Raw genomic sequence first — 19,819 nt, forward strand, 5'->3', positions numbered from 1 at the left:
CCCTCCGACTGCCTTGTTTGGTCATTGTCTCTTTTTTCTCTTTCTCTGAGTTCATCTTTCCCACCAGATGGGATCCCAGGCAGGGAGGGCTGACCAAGGACTTTAGATTTTATTTTTGGTGTTTGAGTTGAGAAAGCACAGGGCCTGACACTTCAAGGTTCTTAGGGAATGTTTGTGGAGTAAAAATAGTGACAGCTGTATTCCTTGGGCGATTCCTATTTGCCCGGTGCTGCTCTGAGTGATGTACATGCGTGAACTCTTTTAGCCTCGGTTACCATATTATCACCCTTTACATGTAAAGAAACCGAGGCAGAGAGAGTTAAGTGACTTGCTCCAGGTGACACAGGTGGGAAATGGCAGGACTGTACCGGTACTTTTTAACCATTACTCCTTATTTCAGATGAATGAATGAATTCCGATTGAGACTTTGCAGGAGGCTAATTGGGCCAACTGGGGTGCTGGGATTTCTCCCCAAAGACACTAGTTGTGGGATTTTTGCAACCAATGGAAACTTTCCGCGGGGGAAGGATATCTGGGCAGCTCCAGCCTGGGGGTGGTCCCTCCTGCCTGGAGGAGGGGGTGTGGGCTCCTGGGTCCCACAGGCCTCTCTGACACACCAGTGCAGCTTCTCTGGGCTGCAGGCTGCTAGCTCTAACATCCCTGGGATGTCTGGGAAAAGTGAGTTTTCTTGTCTGGGAAATGGGCCCAAGGATTATATTTGCCTCGCGGGCCCTGGAGGTGAACAGAGGAGGCAGGGAAGGGCTTCCGAGATGGTTGAGATTGTCAAGTGCAGGGCCGACTTCCTCAGGCTGTTGTTGAGCTTTTATACCTCTTGAGGGGGGTGCAAGCTACGAGGAAGGAAGTAAGGGGTGGTGCAGTTGACTGGTTAATGTTCAGCAGCATTTGGGAATGCCTGCTGTGGGCAGGCCTCAGGCTAGGGGAAGGGGAAGATGGAATGCCGGAAACCAGCAGGAGTTTGCTGTGCAGGCACCCGGGAGAGGTAGCCTCCCCCGACCCACCCTTTTTTTCTTTTCTTTTCTTTTTTTAGGGTGGATTAAAGAACAGGCTCAGAGACCTGGGTCCGGAGGCTCAGGGCCTAGGAATTATGGGCTTGGACTCTGGAGCCAGATGGCCTGGGTTCCCCTCTTGGCCCTCTGGCTTCCAGCCACCCCACCGTGGGCAGGTTTCTTTACGTCTTTGCCTCTCCGTTTTCTCTCCTACTGAGGCAAGAGGCCTGTTGGGTGAGCAGGGTCCTGGGTGTCAACCCTGTGTCTCCTTCCATTGTCCCTGGGGCATCTGTGCTAGGTGGGGTTCCCTGAAGCCATTTTACAGATGAGGACAGCAAGGCTCAGGGAGTGAAGTACCTTGCCACAGAGCATGTGACGGGGCTGAGCAGGGATTCAGAATCCAGGCTCTCTGGCGTTCAAGTCCTTGCTTTTTCATAACATTTTGTTGCTTTCTGGCCCCAGAGCCGGGTACAGGGCAGGTATGTGATACTTGGTAGCCACCAGCTCATTTTTGTATATTCTTGGTTGGTGGAGGGGGCTCCCAAGTGATCTTCTGGAGCTTACCTCACAGCTGGCTCCAGGTGCCTGCAGCCTGCTCCGTCGCACAGGCTCCCCACTTAGAAAGCCACCCCCTCACCTGGTGGAATGCTCTGCTGTCACCATCTTGAATTTCTTCGTCATTTTTGAACAAGGGACCCCCACATTTTCATTATGCACCGGGCCCCACAGATTATGCAGCTGGTCCTTTTTAAAAGACTGAGAGAAATGGAGGGCGGTGGGGGTATGGGAGTCAGGCTTGTTAGGGGACCTGCGCCATGGCGGTCAGCCCCCAGGCCGGCTTGGAACCAAGCAGACGTGGGCCAACCGGACGCTTGTTTTCAACCAGCATCAGGAACCATGGCAGCAAAACCCAGTTCTACTGGACTTTTCACCAAGACGGGTAGCGAGGCCAGTGTGTCATCCCAGGGACTCAGGCATGGTCTTCCTTGGCGATGGGTGATTTGTCAGGGCCCCAAGTGGACACATAACAGAAAGAATGAGTGTGCAGGCTCCAGCCAGAGAGTGTGGCGCTGGAGACTCTGCTTTGGCATCAAGAAAATCCCCATGAAGGACATTTCTGCTTTATGGACGAAAGTGTCTTAGGGTCATGATCTTGCCCACTGTGTTGTCACTGACCCAGCTCCCAGGGCTTTGGAAAAAGCATTTCCGAGACCTTGTGGAGCTAGGTGCCAGGAAGATGCATTGCTTTCCTCACTGTCCTGTTTCTTACCTCCTTATAGATAACAGGAACTGCCTGTGACTGCTTCACCGGCAGTATTTCTCTTTTAGCTTTGGCCGCCTGGAAGCTCAAAACCAAATTGTTGGCTCAGGCATGGCAACTGTGCCAAACCCCGAAACAACAACAGTGAGAGCTGTATTTGTGGGGTGCCTCCTTTGTTCCAGATGCCCTTGTCTGTGCTTTATATAGATCCTGCCACCGATTCTTTTGTAGCAGCCTGGTGGGGAAGACACCACTGTTTGAGGATAGGGAGCTAAATCTCTTGGAGGCTAAAGCACTTGCCCAGGTTTATGTAACGGGTAGGTAGTAGAAGTGTTGTTTACAGTAATAGCTCATGTTCTTCAGCGCAGACTTCCGCTGCCTCTGCTAGGGACTCTGATTGCCTGAATATCTGGGTATTTTTGTTCTTCATGGTTGTTGTTATTACTCTTATTTTTTGTAATCTGTATTTCCCCCCATCCTGATTTTTTTTTTTTTTTATTTGTATTTTGTAATGTCTTCTGGGAAGCGATTTGAGATCCTTTGCATAAACAAGGCTTCCCATGATGGATATACTGGTCCTGCGTCTGGTTGCCTGGGGTTCCTGGGCTGCTGTCAGTAAGGGAACAGAAATCCCAGATGCCTGGGAGCAGGGCCTGCTCACTTCTGGAGTTCCCGGTGAGTGCCTGGATGTGTCTGAGCTGGAGAAGACCCAAGACCAGAGGGAAGTTCTCAGTTCTCCCCTGGAGGAGGGTTTTATTTCTTCTTCTTCACTCCTGAGAATGCCCCTCAGTATGACTGGAAAGAGCAACGTCAGTAGAAGGACTCTCGGTGGCTCTCTCTGGCCTTGGGATGACTTTGGCCTTGGAGGAGCCAAGGAACCCAGCCTGCCCAGGCCTGAAGTTTTTTCTTGTGCTGTTTTCTGAAGGCAAGCAAAGCGGCGTTGGCTGCTCCAGAATGAATCACGGCTCCAAGAAGGGGAAGTAGAGCCCAGCTGGCGCTCGGCTATGGCCTGTGAACCACCGATGGGCCCCAGCGGGGCAGCCAGCCCACTGCCCACCTCCTCCCCGGGCTGGAGCGCCTTGCCTGGAGGGAGTCCTCCGGGCTGGGGGCAAGGTAAGGTCATGACTCTTTTTTCCCCCTCCCCCTCTCCCCAGGATGCGGAGCTGGACTCACATAGCACAATGGAAGGAGGGGGGCGCGTGGAGGGCACAGAAGGGCCTTTAGCTAGGGGTGGGCATTTTGGGATACACTTACAGTCCAGTCTGTCATTTCTAACCATTCTTTCTATCCCCATCTTGTAGGCCAAGTCTCTGTCACCTTCTGCTTGGACCCCTGCCGCCCTATCTTCCTAGCTGATCTCTCCTCCTTGCCTCTTCCATTTATATGGCATTTAGGGAGAGCTTTTAAAAATGCAGAACAGACCATGTCACTTTCTGCTTCAGTGTTTCCCACGGGACTTAATGTGAAGATCTTTCCATCACCAGCTTGCAAGGCCTGCCTTAGTGGTTCCTGCTGCCCCTGTTCTCTGTTCCTGGCATGCTGTCCTGCCTCAGGGCCTTTGCATCTGCTGTTTCTTCTGCTTGTTATGCTCTTGCCTTGCCTTCTTTCCTCTGATTAATTTCTAGTCCTGCTTCAGAGCTCTGTTCAGATATCCCTTCCGTGGGGAATCCTAAGTCAGGACTCCCTGATATATTCCTGCTTCTACCCACAGCACTTATCCTAGTCTGTAATTAAATAATGACCTGTGTCATAAAGTGTTGAATGTCCAGCTTCCCCACTAGAATGTCAGCTCCATGAGGACAGGGGCTCTGTGTTGCCTTGTTCATCCCTGCATCTGCAGTACCTAGCACAGGCTTGGCCCATAGTAGACACTTACTGAGTGAACAGAATGAATGGGCGGCTCGGGGTAGGCATTTTGAATTGTGGCTGGTTACTTAGATGATTTGAAACTTGACTATTACTAAACTAAAAGGGTTTCTTTTACTACTACTGGTATTGGGAAAGCAGTTTACACACTCACACACACGCACATGCACACACACGCGTGCGTGCACACACGTACACACCATTAGAATAAAATGGGATGAAATAATTTTCCTTTAGAACTTTGAAGACATTGCCCCACTGGTTTTTGGCAAGCCAGTTCTTGCTCCTTTGTAGGAAATTGCTCCCTGCCACACACACACACACACACACACACACACGCATACACACTTGTGTGCGTTCCCGCTTCTTTGGTAGCTTTTCAAGCTCTTTTTCTTATCTAGTTGTAAAAAAAGTATCTCTAAGTGGAGACTTGCTGTTCCCACTCTAAGGAACAGATGAGAGAGATTATTGCCAAGAATCCAGGAACTTGGTTTGAAAGGCAAACAAAGACACCTCAAAAAATCTTGGCGTTGCTAGAGCAAAGCATTTTCCTCGGGGTGCAAAGAGCCAGTCTAGGGGAGCAGTTGATGTTCTGCAGGCCTGGTGCCCCGGTCCACGTGGGTCTTGTGTTCTGTGCCGTGAAATGCAGAGCTAATCTGTGGCCCCGCCTGGCCTGCCTGCCTGCCTTTTGGGCACTGCCTTGGCTCCAGCTGCTTCTCTTTCTTACTTTCATTTCCCCTGGTAGCTTTGGGCAGGCCTGTTTGCCTTTCAGAGGCTCTGTTCCCTTTTCCATGATAATGGTATCCATCTCTGAGGGCTCTCAGAGGCTGAAATGCGATTGGGACCTTGAAGCCCAAGCTCCCTGCCTCGTGCCTGGTGAGGGCTCAACACCTGGAAGCTAGTCTTATTTTACCTGATTCTGTCTTCTTTCTGCTTTTATTTTCTTCTTGTCCAGCTTCTCTCATTTGCTTATTTTTAAATCTAATTTTATCTTTTCCTGTTTTACTTTATGAAGTGACCTTAAATCCTTCCTGGAGCAGGTGTAGGAAGGTAAGAACAAATACGACTAAATCCACGCACGTGGATTGCTTTATTGCAACTTTTGAGTCCTGACAAGCTTGCTTTTAAATTGGCAACAATAGTGGCCAGTTATGTTGTGCCAAGCCTTTATTTTCATCCTCTTATTTCTCTGTAAAGTCCTCTGTGGCGGATATGATCCCCCTCCAAGTGAGGAATCCGGCCAGGGATTCAGGTCACTTCTTCAAGGCTCCTCTGTGAGCGAGAGGCTGGGCTACACTTCGAATCCTAAAGCTCTCTAGCATGTGCTTTCCCTGCCTTGCCACCTTGCCTCCATACCCCTCACCTCTTGCAAAGACCTTAAAAAAAAAAAAAAAAAGAGGAAAGCAAATAAAGTTCTTTTTGGCAGGGGGTCGAATGCTCTGTCACTTGAGCTCATAGGTGATACCCCAGGGCATAAAAAAAAGAACCCTATTGGGGTTAGGGACCAGAGTTCTGTCCTATCAATTCATTTATACATCAAACATTTATTTAGTGCCTACTGTATGCAAGTACTGAACCCAGCTCGGGATTGGTGATGAGCAGAACCAGTATGGGAGTACATAGTCTGGTGCGGAAGATAGGCTTTAATCAACTAATTAAATACATATGTAAGCAAATAATTGCAAATATATGTACTTACCCTTGATGAGAAGAACAGTTCTGAGTAGGTTTAGCAGGATTTGATCTGTTAAGGGTATAGTGTCAGGGAAGACTCCCTGAGGAAGTGGTTAATGAGTTGGGATACCCTTGATGAGTAGGGTTTAACTGTGTGAAGTCCAATGGAAGTGTTCTAGGGAAAGGGAACAGCATATGCAAAGGCCCTGGGGTGGGAGAGAACGCCACATGTTCCAAGAACAAAGGAGGCTGCTGTGGCCAGACACAGCACTGAATGGCCTGAGGTGAGTTTAGCAGGAGGCTGGTTCTAAGGGCTGGGAGAGTGGTAAGGAGGTTGGTTTTTGTCAGTAGAGCACCAAAAAGCTATTGAAAGTTTTACTCAGAGGATCGATGTCCTCCGGTTTGCGTGCTGGCTGTTGTGTGGAGAGTGCATTGTAGGTGGGAGGAGTAGGTATGGAGACGCCAATGAGGAGGCCGCCACAAGGTCACAACAGAGAGTGAAGGTAGTAGCCTGGCCCAGTCTTGTGGAGGACATGCGAAGAGGTGCGTGGAATTGAGAGATGTTCTGTTGGCCCAGTTGACAGGGCCCAGAGAGGGGCTGCGTGAAGGCGTAGAGAGAGTGGGTGGGCCAGGAATTCCCAGGCAGGTAGGACTAGGCATTTTGCTTTAAAGACTCAGGTATTGCCCAGAGCTAGCCTCTGAGGGTACAGGTTTGGGCCAGCAGATAACATACTGATGGTTTGATCTCTTCCGTGCTGCTTTTTCTTCTGAGCCGTGCCCACAGAAGATGTGCCAGCATACCATTCCCCAGCCTTGCATGGCCGAACACCGGCATCCCCCAGCCCCGTGCCTGCTGACCTGACCTGTGGCTCATGGGGCCTCATGCTTTGGTGGAAGGAGATCTCGATCCTTCTGTCCAGAGTCTCTCTACTCAGATCAGAAGGTAGATGTGGTTTCATTCCATGGCTGGTCCTCCCTGGGCCTGAGGGGCTTTCAGTCCAGAGCTTTCACCCCAGCTGGCCTCACTGGTCTGGCCTCCTTGCCACCCGTGGCCTCCTTGTGGTCCTGTGGGGAGAGTTTTGATAGCTGTTGTGACCAGGCTGGGTTGATGCGGAGTGTTTGTTGAGGTTCGACTTAATTCAGTTGGTGCTTTTGAAATGTTGAGCGAGTTGCAGATACCCTGGGGACGGGGTTACCAGTAAATCCGTGTATTAGGGGGTGCCTGGGTGGCTCAGTTGGTTAAGTGTCTGTCTTCGGCTCAGGTCATGATCCCAGGGTCCTGGGATCTAGTCCCGCATCGGACGCCCTGCTCAGCGGGGAGCCTGCTTCTCCCTCTGCCCGCCGCTCCCCCTGCTTGTGCTCTCTCTCTCTCTCTGACAAATAAATAAAATCTTTAGGAAAAAAAGAATCAGCGTATTAGTTTTCTGTAGCTGCTGTAACAAATTGCCACCCACAGAGGGGCTTGCAAAACACAAATCCATCTTCTTCTAGTTCTGGAGGTTCGAAGTGTGGACTGAGCTATAGCCCCGTGTCAGCATGTCAGCCAGGCTGCTTTCCTGCAGGAGCCTGGGGAGAGTCTGTTTCCTTTTCCAGCTTCCAGAGGCCGCACACGCTCCTCGGCTTGTGAACCTTCCTCCATTTCCAAAGGCAGCCACGTTCCAGCTCCGTGCTTCTCTTCTCCCCATCACGTCGCTCCCGACATTTTTAAAGACCCTTGTGATTACATCGGGCCCACCCAGACAATCCAGGAGAATCTCCCTATTTCAGGCCAGCTGATTGGCAACCTTAATTCCATTTATACCCTTAGTTCTCCTTGCTGTGTAAGGTAACCTATTCGCAGGCTCTGGGGAGTACAGCGAGGACATCTTTGGGGGTTCATTGTTCTGCCTACCCCAGTCAGACTGAGCCCACTGTGAGTGTAATATGTAGGTGAGCTTCCTTTGTGGTAATCATACAAATGTCTGATACATCACCTTTTCCATGTAGTTGTTGTTCAGTCTCTGTTTAAGTCTCTTTTGTGATGGGGAGCTCGCTTCCTCCAGTTCTTTGTTGGCTCTCATTCTTGGCAAGTTCTTCCTTCTCTGGTCTTGCCTTGTGTCCGGATCGCCTCCACGTTCTGGTCCCAGTTCTGCCTCTGCAGGGGTTTCTTGTCAAGTTCAGTGCTTCTCGCATAGGGATTCGAAGTCCCTCCTTGCCACGAGTAAGGGTCTCACGGCCAGAGGAGGTGATGCCAGCAGGCTCTGGGCTTGTCCACGGTAATTCTCACCCAGCCAGCTGAAGCTTCCGGTCTGCTTTCAGAGCTCCGCAATGGCCAGGTGCTCACGGTTCTCCGGATCGACAATACCTGTGCACCCATCTCCTTTGATCTGGGCGCCGTGGAGGAGCAACTGCAGACATGGGGCATTCAGGTGAGTGCTCATTTTATTGAGACCCTCTGCCATTTTTTCCTTCCTTCCATGCACCCGCCTGTCTGCCCATCCATCTATCCTTTCATCCAGTTGTTCACAAAATATTCGTTCAACACGGACTCTGTGCTCCATGGGGTGGGGCAGGTAAGGAGGATGTATGGGAAGTGTCCCCTCCTCCCAGTTACTTCACTTAACAGATAGGTGTTTTGGGGTGCCCATCCTTTGCCAGGTGCTGAGCTGGGTGCTAGGTACCACGGCGGTGACCGGGACCCAGCGCCTGGGCTCGTACTGCTCATAGAGCTCAGTGCAGGAGATGGACTCATGCCGGGTACGGCAGGACAGCAGGATCTCAACACCGCGGTAGCGGACCGTATAAGGTGCTGAAGCCATTCACAGGAGAAAATGATGAACTCTCCTGGGGGAGCAGTGGTTAGGAAAGCGTCACGGAGGGGCAGATACTTGGTCTGGGGTCTTGAAAGAAAAGTAGGAGTTTGCTGGGTAGACAGGAGGAAGGGCATTTCAGAAGAGGGAACTGTATATTCAAGGTGCCTGGATTCATTAGATGGTAATGCAGTGCTTTCAAGCATAGTGATTTGAGACAGGCTTCTCAGACCCGTAGGTCTGGATGCAGATCCAGCTCTGCTGCTTCCTGCCTGCGTGACTTTCTGCAGGTGACTTAACCTCTCTGAGCGGCGGTTCCATACTTTATAAAATGAGGGCAATATTCATACCTATTACCTGGGGTTTTTGTGAGAGGAAATGAAATAGTGCTTGAGAAATAGTTGCACTCTGTCTGGCACTTAGTACATGTTCTATACATTGTAGGTGTCGCTCTTGTTACAAAGTAGCCATAGGTGTGGTGGTCTCTGTTCCCGAAGCCCCCAGCGTCACCAGGCCCTCCCCTGCACCACCTAGGGAGGACCAGTTATGGAGGGGAAAGACACAGAGCTAATTTTACCCTGATTTTAGAGTTTACTTCTTTCGAACGGAATTGCGTTCCTGTTTCAATCAACATCTTATCATTCAAAGGGAAACTTCGCAAATTGACTGTACTAAGCCCACACCAGCAACAGTGGCTGGTTTATCATCCAGTTTATCTTCAGCCTTTGTCCAAAAGAACATTTTTCTTAAACTATTGTCTGCAGATGGGGTTTCCCTAACCAGGGAACAATTTACATAATATTCTACCATATTCCTAAATATCCTCTTTAATGGTTAAATTCTATTTTTTTTTTTTTAAAGATTTTATTTATTTATTTGATAGAGCACGAGTAGGCAGAGCAGGAGACAGAGGGAGAGGGAGAAGCAGACTCCCCGCTGCTGGGAGGGAGCCTGATGTGGGGCTCGATCCCAGGACTCCGGGATCATGACCTGAGCCCCAAAGGCAGACACTTAATGGACTGAGCCACCCAGGCGCCCCTAAATTCTATTTTCCTAAGCAGTCCACTCTTGTAGGGCTTTTATGTGCTATGCCATTTTTTCTGGGGCTGGGGGGGCAGGAAGGTGCCAGTTTTCAGTACCTTGAGCTGTATACACACATCTGTCAAAGTAACACATAACCACTGGAGTAGGCGGAACAAAGGTCCCCCCCAAATGTCCATATGTATGTACATGTTATACGTACACTTATTTTATAATATACGTGTTAGAATTGTGTATGTGGTACAGTAATTAATATGCAAGCCACCCCTACAAGGGAGGTATACTTATGGTCCTCGTTTTGCAGAGGAGGAGCCTAAGGCTCAGAGAAGTGGGGTTCCTTGCTCCAGATCACATGGCCCATGAATAGAAGGGCCAAGGTTCGGACCCAGGCTCCTGACTCTAGGGCCTGAGCCTTAACCGTTAGGCTATCATGGGTCTGCCGTGAGGCCCTGAGCCTGGGGCTGTAGGATCCCCCCCAGGGCTGTCCTCCTGGATCTCGAGTTGTCCCACCTCCCCCATGGTGCCCAGCCTTCCCTGAGCTGAGGGCTGCATCCTGTGATCCCCAGTCTGAGTGCTCTGAGCTCTTCATTCTGCCTTCCGGGGCAGCCTGGATGGTGCCTGATCCCCCTTCCACCTGATAGTCACATGAACTGGAAATGACTTGCTTGCGTGCAGGAAGGAGGTGGGAGTGGTTCCCCATGGCTGATTGGTCTCTTTCCCTTGCACGGCCAAGCAGGTCCCTGCCGACCAGTACAGGAGCTTGGCTGAAAGCGCCCTCTTGGAGCCCCAAGTGAGAAGATACATCATCTACAACTCCAGGCCCATGCGGCTGGCCTTTGCTGTGGTAAGGAGGGAGGGGGGGCCGCGCTAACCCTAACCCTGCTGCGGCCCCGTGTGGCGCGGCTGAATTTGGTGTTGTGTTCCCGAGCCTGTCAGTGTGGGTAAGGGGTTTGGGGCTGGTGGTCCAGCTGCCTGGGATTGAGCAGTACACACGGACCTGGATGTGGTGTGAGGAAATCAATGGGAGAGAGTCGTAACCAGATCCCCATGTAAAGGATGAGAGGCCGAATTTACTTACTAAGGACAGAGCTTGGGTTTGGAAATCTGAGGACCCATCATTGTGACTTTGGACTCAATGTCTGGCTTTGGTTAAGACTTGTCTTCTTCCTGGGACTTGGTTCCCCCATCTGTTCAACAGATAGGTCCATTTCAGGTCTGATCATACCTACATGAGTGTGTATAAACATCTATGTGTATGTGCATATATATATACATATATATATACACACACACATGAAGACACATACATATGAACATCCATATCCACATATGTATATACATACAGACACATACACATACGTACATAGGTACAAATAGCAGAGCCAGTATTTGAACCCAGGCAATCTGGTTTCAGCATCTGTGCTCTTAACCACTCTGATCTGCCACTTCTCTGTACGTACACATGGCCCAATAGCACTCTTTACTCCCATGTCTGCTGCTAGGGAAGGCAAAGGAATGGCTACTGGCATTTGGTAATTCTCTCACAAGTGCTAGGCTGTTACACACATTGTCTGATTAACCCTTATAACAACCTGTGAAGCAGGTATTATCCCCATTTCACAGATGAGGAAATTGAGGCTCAGAGCATTGTTAATAACTTGTCCAAGGCCACACATAGCTGTTGAAGGATCAGTGTGGGTTTCTGACTCAAATTTCTCTCACTCCCGGGACCCCCTGCCCTTCTTCTGCTTTATTTCAAGTCAGGGTAAGCAAGGATTCAGAGGAGCTCTCCTGACCCCTTTCCTCTACTGTTGCTTGTGGACAAGGAACAAGGGCTCCTCCTCACAGACCCCGATCATCCCTTCCTGGCCCTGTGAGCTCTTGGTCTCCAAGGAGGGCGTCGGATGTGTCCGAAGCGTGTCTACCTTTGAACGGAGTGGCTTCGTTCAAGCACCGGTATTCCTGATCGTGCTCTTTCTCCGGTTTCTCGCAGGTTTTCTATGTGGTGGTCTGGGCCAACATCTACTCCACCAGCCAGATGTTTGCCCTGGGGAACCACTGGGTGGGTGTGCTGCTCGTGACCCTGGCCGCCATGAGCCTGACCCTGACCCTTGTGCTCATCTTCGAGAGACACCAGAGGAAGGTGAGTTGTCCGGAGACCCCAGCCATGCTCCCTCCAGAAAGGGCGCGCTGGTGCGAGAATCCCAATTCCGATCTTTCTCTTTTCCCTGCCTCAGGGAATTTCTCCGACCATGAAAATTCATGTGGGCCCTTGGGCCCAGTGACTAAAAGAAATGAAATCACATGTGTGATTAATTCCTCTCTGTTTTCTTTGTCTAATCCCTGGGGGTTGTTTTTCTGGAAGCAAGCTGTGTTTCGAGAGAGTCTGGGACGGGGAGAGGAGGGCATGTTGGGTTTACTGAGCCCTTTCACGCTAAGAAGGGCCGAGCTGGGATTCAAGGCCAGGGCACTCAGATCCCAGGCCTTGTTCTCAGTCAATATCCTACTGCATTGGCGGTCTGCAGATGGCTGCCGTCCCCGGTGACCAGAAACATAGTGGCTTAAAACAATGCAATGTATTATCTTAGAGTTCTGTACTTCAGGGCTGCGTCCTTTCTGGAATCTCTAGGGGAGAATGTATTTCCTGCCTCTTCCACCTCCTGGAGTCCCCCCTCCAGTCTCTGGCTAATGACTCCTTTGTCCGTCTTCAAAGCCAAAAATGGCAGGTCTAGTTCTTCTCACATCTTTGACTCTGAGTCTTTTGGCTCCTTCTTCCACTTTTGAGGCCTCTTGTGATTACTTTGAGCTGTCAGGATTATCTGGGACAAACTCCCTTTTTTTTAAGGTCAGCTAATTAGCAACGTTAATTCTACCTACCACCTTAATTTCCTGGCACAGACTTGGACTCGGAGATCCGTTCTTGCCTGACTCGGGAGGAGAGGGATGCTGGGAAATGTGGTCGGAGTTTGGGGTATGAATTCCGTTTAGTTCCTATGCTCACAGGGACAGCTAGGAACTTTATGACTTAATCATCCTGAAAAGATCTTTGTTGGGCTTTGTGACAAGGCTGATGAAATGATGCTGCCCTTGGGCTCCATGGAAGCTTTCATGGCTCTTGTGCTTGGCATATAAAAAATAAAATAAACTGGCTGCCCCTGCAGCGAGAAACTTCTCTTGGCGAGGGGAAAAAGCAAAGTATCCTGCCTTAGCAAGAGCAAGGGAAATACCTGGCACCTGTCAGGGCCTTCAAGGATGCAGATGTAAGGAACGCAGTTCAGGGGATGCCCATGGTGGCCGTCCGCCCTCTTCTTTGCCTTCCTTGCTCGGCTGGTAGTCATGGCACAGAGATGAAGAAGACCCTGTGTCTTTACTCATAGGTGCAACGTGGAGGCCCTGGGTATGCAGTGGCCCTCTTGTCATCAGTGTTTGCTCATTCAGGGAACCTGAGGTTCTTTCACTCCTAATAATGACCACCATTTAATGAGCACCTACTATGTGCCTTTGGCACCTGCCGCCTATGGCCACCAACCAGACAAGGAGGCAGAATACCTCTGCCGTTGGCTAGCTCTGCAAGCTGGGGTAAGGTGTTACTTCACCCCTCAGGGCCTCAGTTTCCTCGTCTGTAAAATGGGATAGTAATCGTAGCTCCCACAGGGCGCCTGACTGGCTCAGTCGGTAGAGCGTGCGACTCTTGATCTCATGGTTGTGAGTTCAAGCCCCACTTTGGGCATAGGGCTTACATTTAAAAAAAAAAGTTGTAGCACCCTCATAAGATTATTGGGAGAATTAAATGACTTAATACGTGCAAAGTACTTATAATAGTACCTGGTGTAATGTAAATGCTCAATAAGTATGAACTGTTAGGATTATTGACTCTGTTTGCCAGTGGGGATGCCACAGCTCAGAGAGGTTAAGTAACCAGTCTGTGGTCACACAGGCTCCTGGGGTCTTGCCTCAGCTCAAGGATTTCTTCCTGCTTGGATCCCTCATCACTTGAACCTTGCAGCGCTCCCTTCCTGACCACCATTGTCCCTCCTCCTGTCCTACTTGGACCATAGCATCCTTGAGAGCCTGAGCATTTTGCACGCACTGCCTAGTTTTCCCCTTGTTCGGGGCGTTATTAGCCCTCCTCAGGATTGGAAGGTGTGTGAAGGCGTGCGAGACCCTGCCTTGTATCACAGATGGAGTAAAAGCATGTTGCTAAAGCATGTGGGAAGTTCCTAAAAATATTCGTTTGTGGCCAACAAGATACAGGGGAAAAAGATATTTTTGACTCAGTATCCATCGAACTGATGTCATGAGCTGACGGGCATTGTGTGTTCGTTCTTCTAGGTGTTCTACGCGGGTTGGCTCATTTCGTAGGATGAGGGTGTTTTTCAGAGATGAGATGGAGACGGAGAGGTGGGGGTAATTTGGCCAAGGTTATCAGGCGGTGAGAGGCAGAGCCTGGGTCTGAACTCCCCGAGGCGCAGGTTTCGGAAAGGGTGTGCAGCCCTTGCTAAGGCTCCAGGCTAAACAAAATGTACTCACCCCAGGTTTTCATATTTGTGGCATCCCTGGAAAATTCACTATATTTTAGACCCATTTAAAAAATAAAAAAACACTTTAGGTTTCCATGTCAAATGGACCTGGGTTGGCCGCTCAGAACCGAGAGTAGATTTTTCACCTGTGTTCACGCCCGGTGGGGAACGTGGAGTCTGGGTAGGGCAGGAGACTGCTCTTCCGAGTGCGGGATCGTCTCTCAGGGGACACGGCCTTCAGCGGAAGGCATCCCTGGTCCCTGTCCCTAAGTGCCAACATTGCCCGTCCCATCCCTGTGACAACCACAGGGCCTTCTTGCATTCTCAAAAGCTCCCTGCAGGAGTCCTGCCCTCCTGGGGACCTTGATTGTCCTTGATGGGGTTGTCATCTAGTTGCGTCTCTAAATCCTTATGGGGTCTCTACCCCAAACCAGCACTTTGGGTCCTGACACCCTTCCTCCTCCTCCTCCTCCCTCCTCCCCTCCCTGGCCTGCTTAGTTAGCATCTACTTAGTCAACTAGATCCATGGTATCTGGTTGGTTTGGGTAGGAAAGAAGGGAGATGGATTCCCAGAATCTCCTTCCGAGGGCCAGGCACTGTGCTTGGGGCTTTGGAAAGTAGGTGCTTTATTTACACAGTAAGCAGCTCTCAAACTGTCCACCCCCCCCCTCCTCCTGCAGATATCTCCGTCAGCACACCAGGCTGTTTCTGGGCGCTGGTTAAGAGCACACACATAGTCACGTTCAAGCTCACCACGTTCCTAGGAGGCGGGGACACGCTGACACTCTTTCTCCTTATTCTACAACTGAAGAGAGCAAGACTCGGGGAAGGAGCGTAACTTGTCCAGGGCCACACAGCTAGGAGGTGGCAGGGCTGGGCTTCAACCCAGGGCTGTCTGACACTGTTGAATTTATTGTCCTCCAAACCCCGCAATCCCATTTTAGGGGTGGGGGCGATGGATATGTCTCAAAGGCCAGGATTGCCCCATGGCGTCTGGAGGCGGGACAGTGTGTGGGTGTTGCTCAGGGCCCAGGAGCTCCCTGGCAGCGTGGCGATCTGGCCACGAGCCTGGTGTTTGTCTTACAGGCCAACAGCAACACAGACCTTAGGCTGGCGGCTGCCAACGGAGCCCTCCTGAGACACCGGGTGCTGCTGGGGGTCACGGACACGGTGGAAGGCTGTCAGAGCGTGATTCAGGTACTGTGTCTGGGAGTGACCTCGGCTTGGGTGCCTGCATTATGGCTGGGTTGATGGGGAGAGGGGGCCCCAGCATCCCCCGGTCTGCATGGTGTCTTGGAGTCTGCTAATGAGACAAGCGTGGGCAGCCCTTCCCTTTCTCCCTGCTCCAGCGCTTCTTCCCGGAGACCCATCTCTGGGTGGTGACCCGCAGCCTGGAAGCTGCACGGGGCAGGGCTGGAAGGGAGCTCGGAGACCGTCTAAGCCACGCTCCTCATTCAGCATTTATTCAGCAAACAGAGGGGGCCTCCTCTGTGCCAGACCCTTTGATGGGCACTCAGGGGCCCACGCAAGGTTCCTGGAGCGGCACATCAGACCCTGAGGCTTTGTCCACCTGGCTCGGTCATTTTCTTTGTTCCAAGTGCACCGGGGAGATCTTAAGTGACAAGTCTGAGGTCACACAGGGGGTCAGGGAGACAATGGGAGAGACTAGTCGGCAAGAGGGTTGCTACCCTGGGTCTCATGGGTCAGTCACTGGGAGGAGGGAGGTCTGGGATCCAGAGGAAGTGGTCGGTCGCTGGAGGCGTGAGGTGTGGGCCACCAGTTTCTCACAGAACTTCAGTTGTGATGTGAGGCAGGTGTGGACCCAACCAGATGTAATGAGTGTACGTGGAGGGTGTCGGCCTGGCTGCGTTTCACCTGACCTTCTGGGGACTGTTGAGGCTGAGGAGGAAGGGGAGGTAAAGGTGGGGTGAACATTTACCCGGTTCCCCTTCTCCCAGAGCACCCAAGTTGGATCTCCTCCCGCCTGGCCTTGGGCAGTGGTGGTGAATGACTGGAGGGTTTCACTCATCTGCTGTGGGGCTCCAGACAGCAGGGCACCCCAGCCCCTGAGGATGAAGGTGGTAGCCCCAGATGGATACATGATGTCCAGGATGGTTTGGAATGCTCAGTGACTTGGAGCAAATGGAGCTGAGGCCATTTTGAACAGGGTTGGACATTTTCCAAATGTGCACACAAAGCCATTTTTCTCCCATCTGTACAAAGGACTCTCTGCTATGTATGAGGACTCTGGGAGAGAGCAGAGAGGCACGGTCCCACCAGAGACCAGGCATAAATTTGCTCATCCCCAGAAGGGCAGACCTCCGGCAAGGAGGAGGCAGGAGGTGGAAGGTAGTGTCAGCGACGGAGAGTTCAATGTCGGGCTGGCTTTGAGCATCCGCCGTCATGGCTTCTCTCCCCAGCTCTGGTTTGTCTACTTCGACCTGGAGGACTGTGTGCAGTTTTTGTGTGACCACATTCGAGAGATGAAGATGAGCCAAGAGGTAAGATACCATGACCGAAAAAACAAACAAAAATAAACCAGAAGGCCAAATTGTACAGATTGCATTTCCTTAAGGTTGGAAAAATGTCTAAGGAAACGTTACTTGGAAGGAAGAATGCCTACCTGGAATCAGTGGTTGTTTCTGCCTAGGGAATTGTTACTTCTGAATAAGATTTCAGTTAGTGTCCTTTTCAACTAATTGCCTTTTTCACATTTCCTGATAACATAACAATTATATTAACAATTAATAGTAGTAATATGATTCTGGCAGAGGGAAGTAGGGTATTTAGACAACTTTCACTGCTTTGAAATGCCTTCCTTCCATTTGTGATCAGGGTACTCTTGCTCTGATCCCATACACAAGGACACTGAGCCTCTGGGAAGTCCAGTGGCCCCCCAAAGGCAGCCACGGGGCCGGTTGGTGATGCCAGGTTTGGAGCACAACCCTCCTGTCTCCGAGCCCTGGGCTCCTTCCTTGGGATCAGCCTTTCCCTGGGCCCTGTAAGTGCTGTCATGGGTCTTGAGGTCAGGATTGTGGTTTAGCCCAATCCCAGCCCATTCATCCCTGTATGGCTTTGGGCAAGGCCTTTGAGCTCTGCTTTGCTCACCTGCAAGGTGTATATTAAGATACCCATGACCCAGGCCGCTTTGAAGAGCAAATGAAAACGTGGAAGGAAAAGTGTTTTGGAAGCTCTTAGAGACTGTAGGGAATTTTGTAGGCAATTATCTGACCTCTCGAATGTGGCTGAGTTCCAGATTCTCCTGAGGTAAGCATCTGAGTCTGTAGATGGATCCATCAGTCCTTTGTGAGTCTACAGCGCCGGGAGTGACTCAGCCTCTGACATACCACCCAACTTGGGACACCATCCACGTCTCCTCTCTCTTTCTTTTGCAGTCCTTGCTGCGAAGCAGATTGAGCCAGCTGTGTGTTGTCATGGAAACCGGGGTGAGCCCCGAGACAGAGGAGGGGCCTGAGAACCTGTTGGAGGAAGCTCCTCTCCTGCCCGGCAGCCCTCATCCCGAGGAGAGGCCACTCATGCAGACTGAACTTCGCCAGCTTGTTCCTGAGGCTGAGCCAGAGGTAAGGGGCACCTGGGCTGTTCAGGGCCACCTTTCCTCCCAGGACATTTGTGTGGAGTCCACGTGGAGCCTCAAGTTATAAATCCCAGGGAACATGACTTCATGGAGTTGGTAGACGCTGTGCAAATCTTCTAGCCTACTAGTTTTTAATTATTTTTTTTCCTTACTCTAGCACTTTAAAAAATAGTTTATAGGAATCATTTTCTACTTTCTGGTTTTTTCCCCCATCTTTAAATATCTTGGGATATTCTTTTTTGGTAGTTCCATGGGATATCTAGTTGCATGTTGATGGGTCGTGGCCTACATAGCCATAAATGTGATCATGAATATTTGGGTCATTTTTAAAATCTATTTTGCAATCAGTCTGTCATCTATCCATCCATCTACTTAAATTGCAGTTGGATATATATGCTTTTTCTTATATGCATTTCTGTTGAATTCCAGTGCCCCCAGCCCCAGAGTTCTGTCAGGTCCTGCCACTCAAGCTCTCTGTTGGGTATGGCCAAGTGCTGGTAGACCAGATATCTGGTAATGTGGTTTTCAGCTTGTATCTTCTGTGAGGACAAGACTCACTGTCTGGGAGACAAGCACCAGGGGGTGACTTCAGGCATTCTGTGATGCAGGGAGGCACCTGCATTTTCTTTTCAGCCAACAGGTTTGGGGATTAAAGGCCCAAACCAGCCCGGACTTTCCCTTTTGCCTCGGTGAGGAGTAGGGAATCCGACAAATGGGACTCATCAAAAGAGAAAATGATAAATAGATTAATCTCTTCACTTGAATCCCACCGACTTTTTAAATTTAAATTTAATTTGTTTTATTTTTTAAAAAAGATCTAATTTATTTGAGAGAGCGAGAGAGAGGGCACAAGCAGCAGGGAGGGGCAAAGGGAGAGGGACAAGCAGACTCCCCACCGAGCAAGGAGCCTGATTCGGGGCTCGATCTCAGGACCCTGAGATCATGACCTGGGCTGAAGGCAACCGCTTACCTGACTGAGTCACGCAGGTGCCCCCACTACCGGTTTTTTTTTTTTTTAGAGAACTAGAAAAGATTGATAAGGTCATGTACTTTATTGTGGCATGCCTGGGTTTATATGACATAGCCTATTAAATCTGATGGGTTTTTAAAATTATTTTTTCAAATTCATTCAAACCAGTGGTAATACAATACCCTGTCATGAATATCAAGTGTGTGTGCACATGTTTTTAAAGTAGTTGCCCTCTATAACTTAGGTAGGGAAAATATAATCAGTGCCCGAGTCTCAGCATGGGCCAGACTATCATATTTTAACAGGAAACCAGCACCTCTGAAAGACAGAGAAGTAGTTATAATCACCTCTTAGATTGTAACAGATTTCTTACCATACATAAAATCCTTCAGCGTACCCTCCTGGGTATGGAGTGTTTTTCCTTCTTCCTGGTTGGGTGAAAAAAGCTTCCAAGAGGTCAGCTAACCTGCCGAAGGTCAGAGAGCAAGGGAGAAGGTCGCCAAGCCAGGGGCAGAAGCCAGCCCTGCGAATTCTAAGTACAATTTTCTTGCCATAGTTCTTTCCTTCTTGCGCTCTTAATTTTAGAGTAGATTGGCCAGGAGATAAATCTGAGTTAGGGAGTAGTAGACTACTTGAGGTTTTCAGTATTTTTCTAGCACCAAGGGTGACTCAAAGGAAGCACCAACCCTACAGAGCTAGGTGGAGTTTCTGCTTTCTAGAATAATGATAATGATGGTGATGTTGGTGACACTGAGCACGAGGTGGGGGACTTTGTGTCGATTAGTTCCTTTAATCCTCCCTCCAGCTAGACCAGATAGGTGCTGTGATGTTCTCTCTTTTACTGTCGAAGAAAAGGGCTCAGCAAGGGGAAGTGACTTGTCAGGGTCCGTCATAGGGTGCCCGGCAGAAATGCCCACTCAGGCCCTTTGATTCGGAAGCCTGTTCTCAATCACTGACTCCCCTGATGTGAGCAGCCTGATGTGACCCACACCTTACTTTATTACATTCACACTGGACACAGAGACTGTGAAAAACGCTCAGTGTCGCGCCGACGGGACCGAAACATTTCCTCTGGGATCCCAACTGCCAGTCCAAC

At 50.3% G+C, this 19,819-nt stretch overlaps 1 protein-coding gene and 1 non-coding gene across 3 annotated transcripts in view; both read left to right on the forward strand.

Moving 5' to 3' along the window:
* Positions 1-19,819, forward strand: part of TMEM268 (transmembrane protein 268) — a 29,580-nt gene that overhangs the window by 453 nt on the left and 9,308 nt on the right. For both annotated transcript variants that reach the window (XR_004301153.1, XM_032418892.1), the window contains exons 2-8: positions 3,194-3,381; positions 8,107-8,216; positions 10,375-10,482; positions 11,632-11,781; positions 15,245-15,355; positions 16,579-16,659; positions 17,554-17,739. Coding sequence is in view for 1 of the 2 variants with exons in the window: in XM_032418892.1 (XP_032274783.1) it covers positions 3,273-3,381; positions 8,107-8,216; positions 10,375-10,482; positions 11,632-11,781; positions 15,245-15,355; positions 16,579-16,659; positions 17,554-17,739 (855 nt within the window). In the remaining variant the exon portion in view is untranslated. The remainder of the gene's footprint in view (positions 1-3,193; positions 3,382-8,106; positions 8,217-10,374; positions 10,483-11,631; positions 11,782-15,244; positions 15,356-16,578; positions 16,660-17,553; positions 17,740-19,819) is intronic.
* TRNAK-CUU lies at positions 13,296-13,368 on the forward strand. The gene has a single exon. It is a non-coding gene; the product is annotated as a tRNA-Lys (tRNA).

Source organism: Phoca vitulina, unplaced genomic scaffold (assembly GCF_004348235.1).
Source record: "Phoca vitulina isolate PV1807 unplaced genomic scaffold, GSC_HSeal_1.0 scaffold21, whole genome shotgun sequence".
Lineage (NCBI taxonomy): Eukaryota > Metazoa > Chordata > Mammalia > Carnivora > Phocidae > Phoca > Phoca vitulina.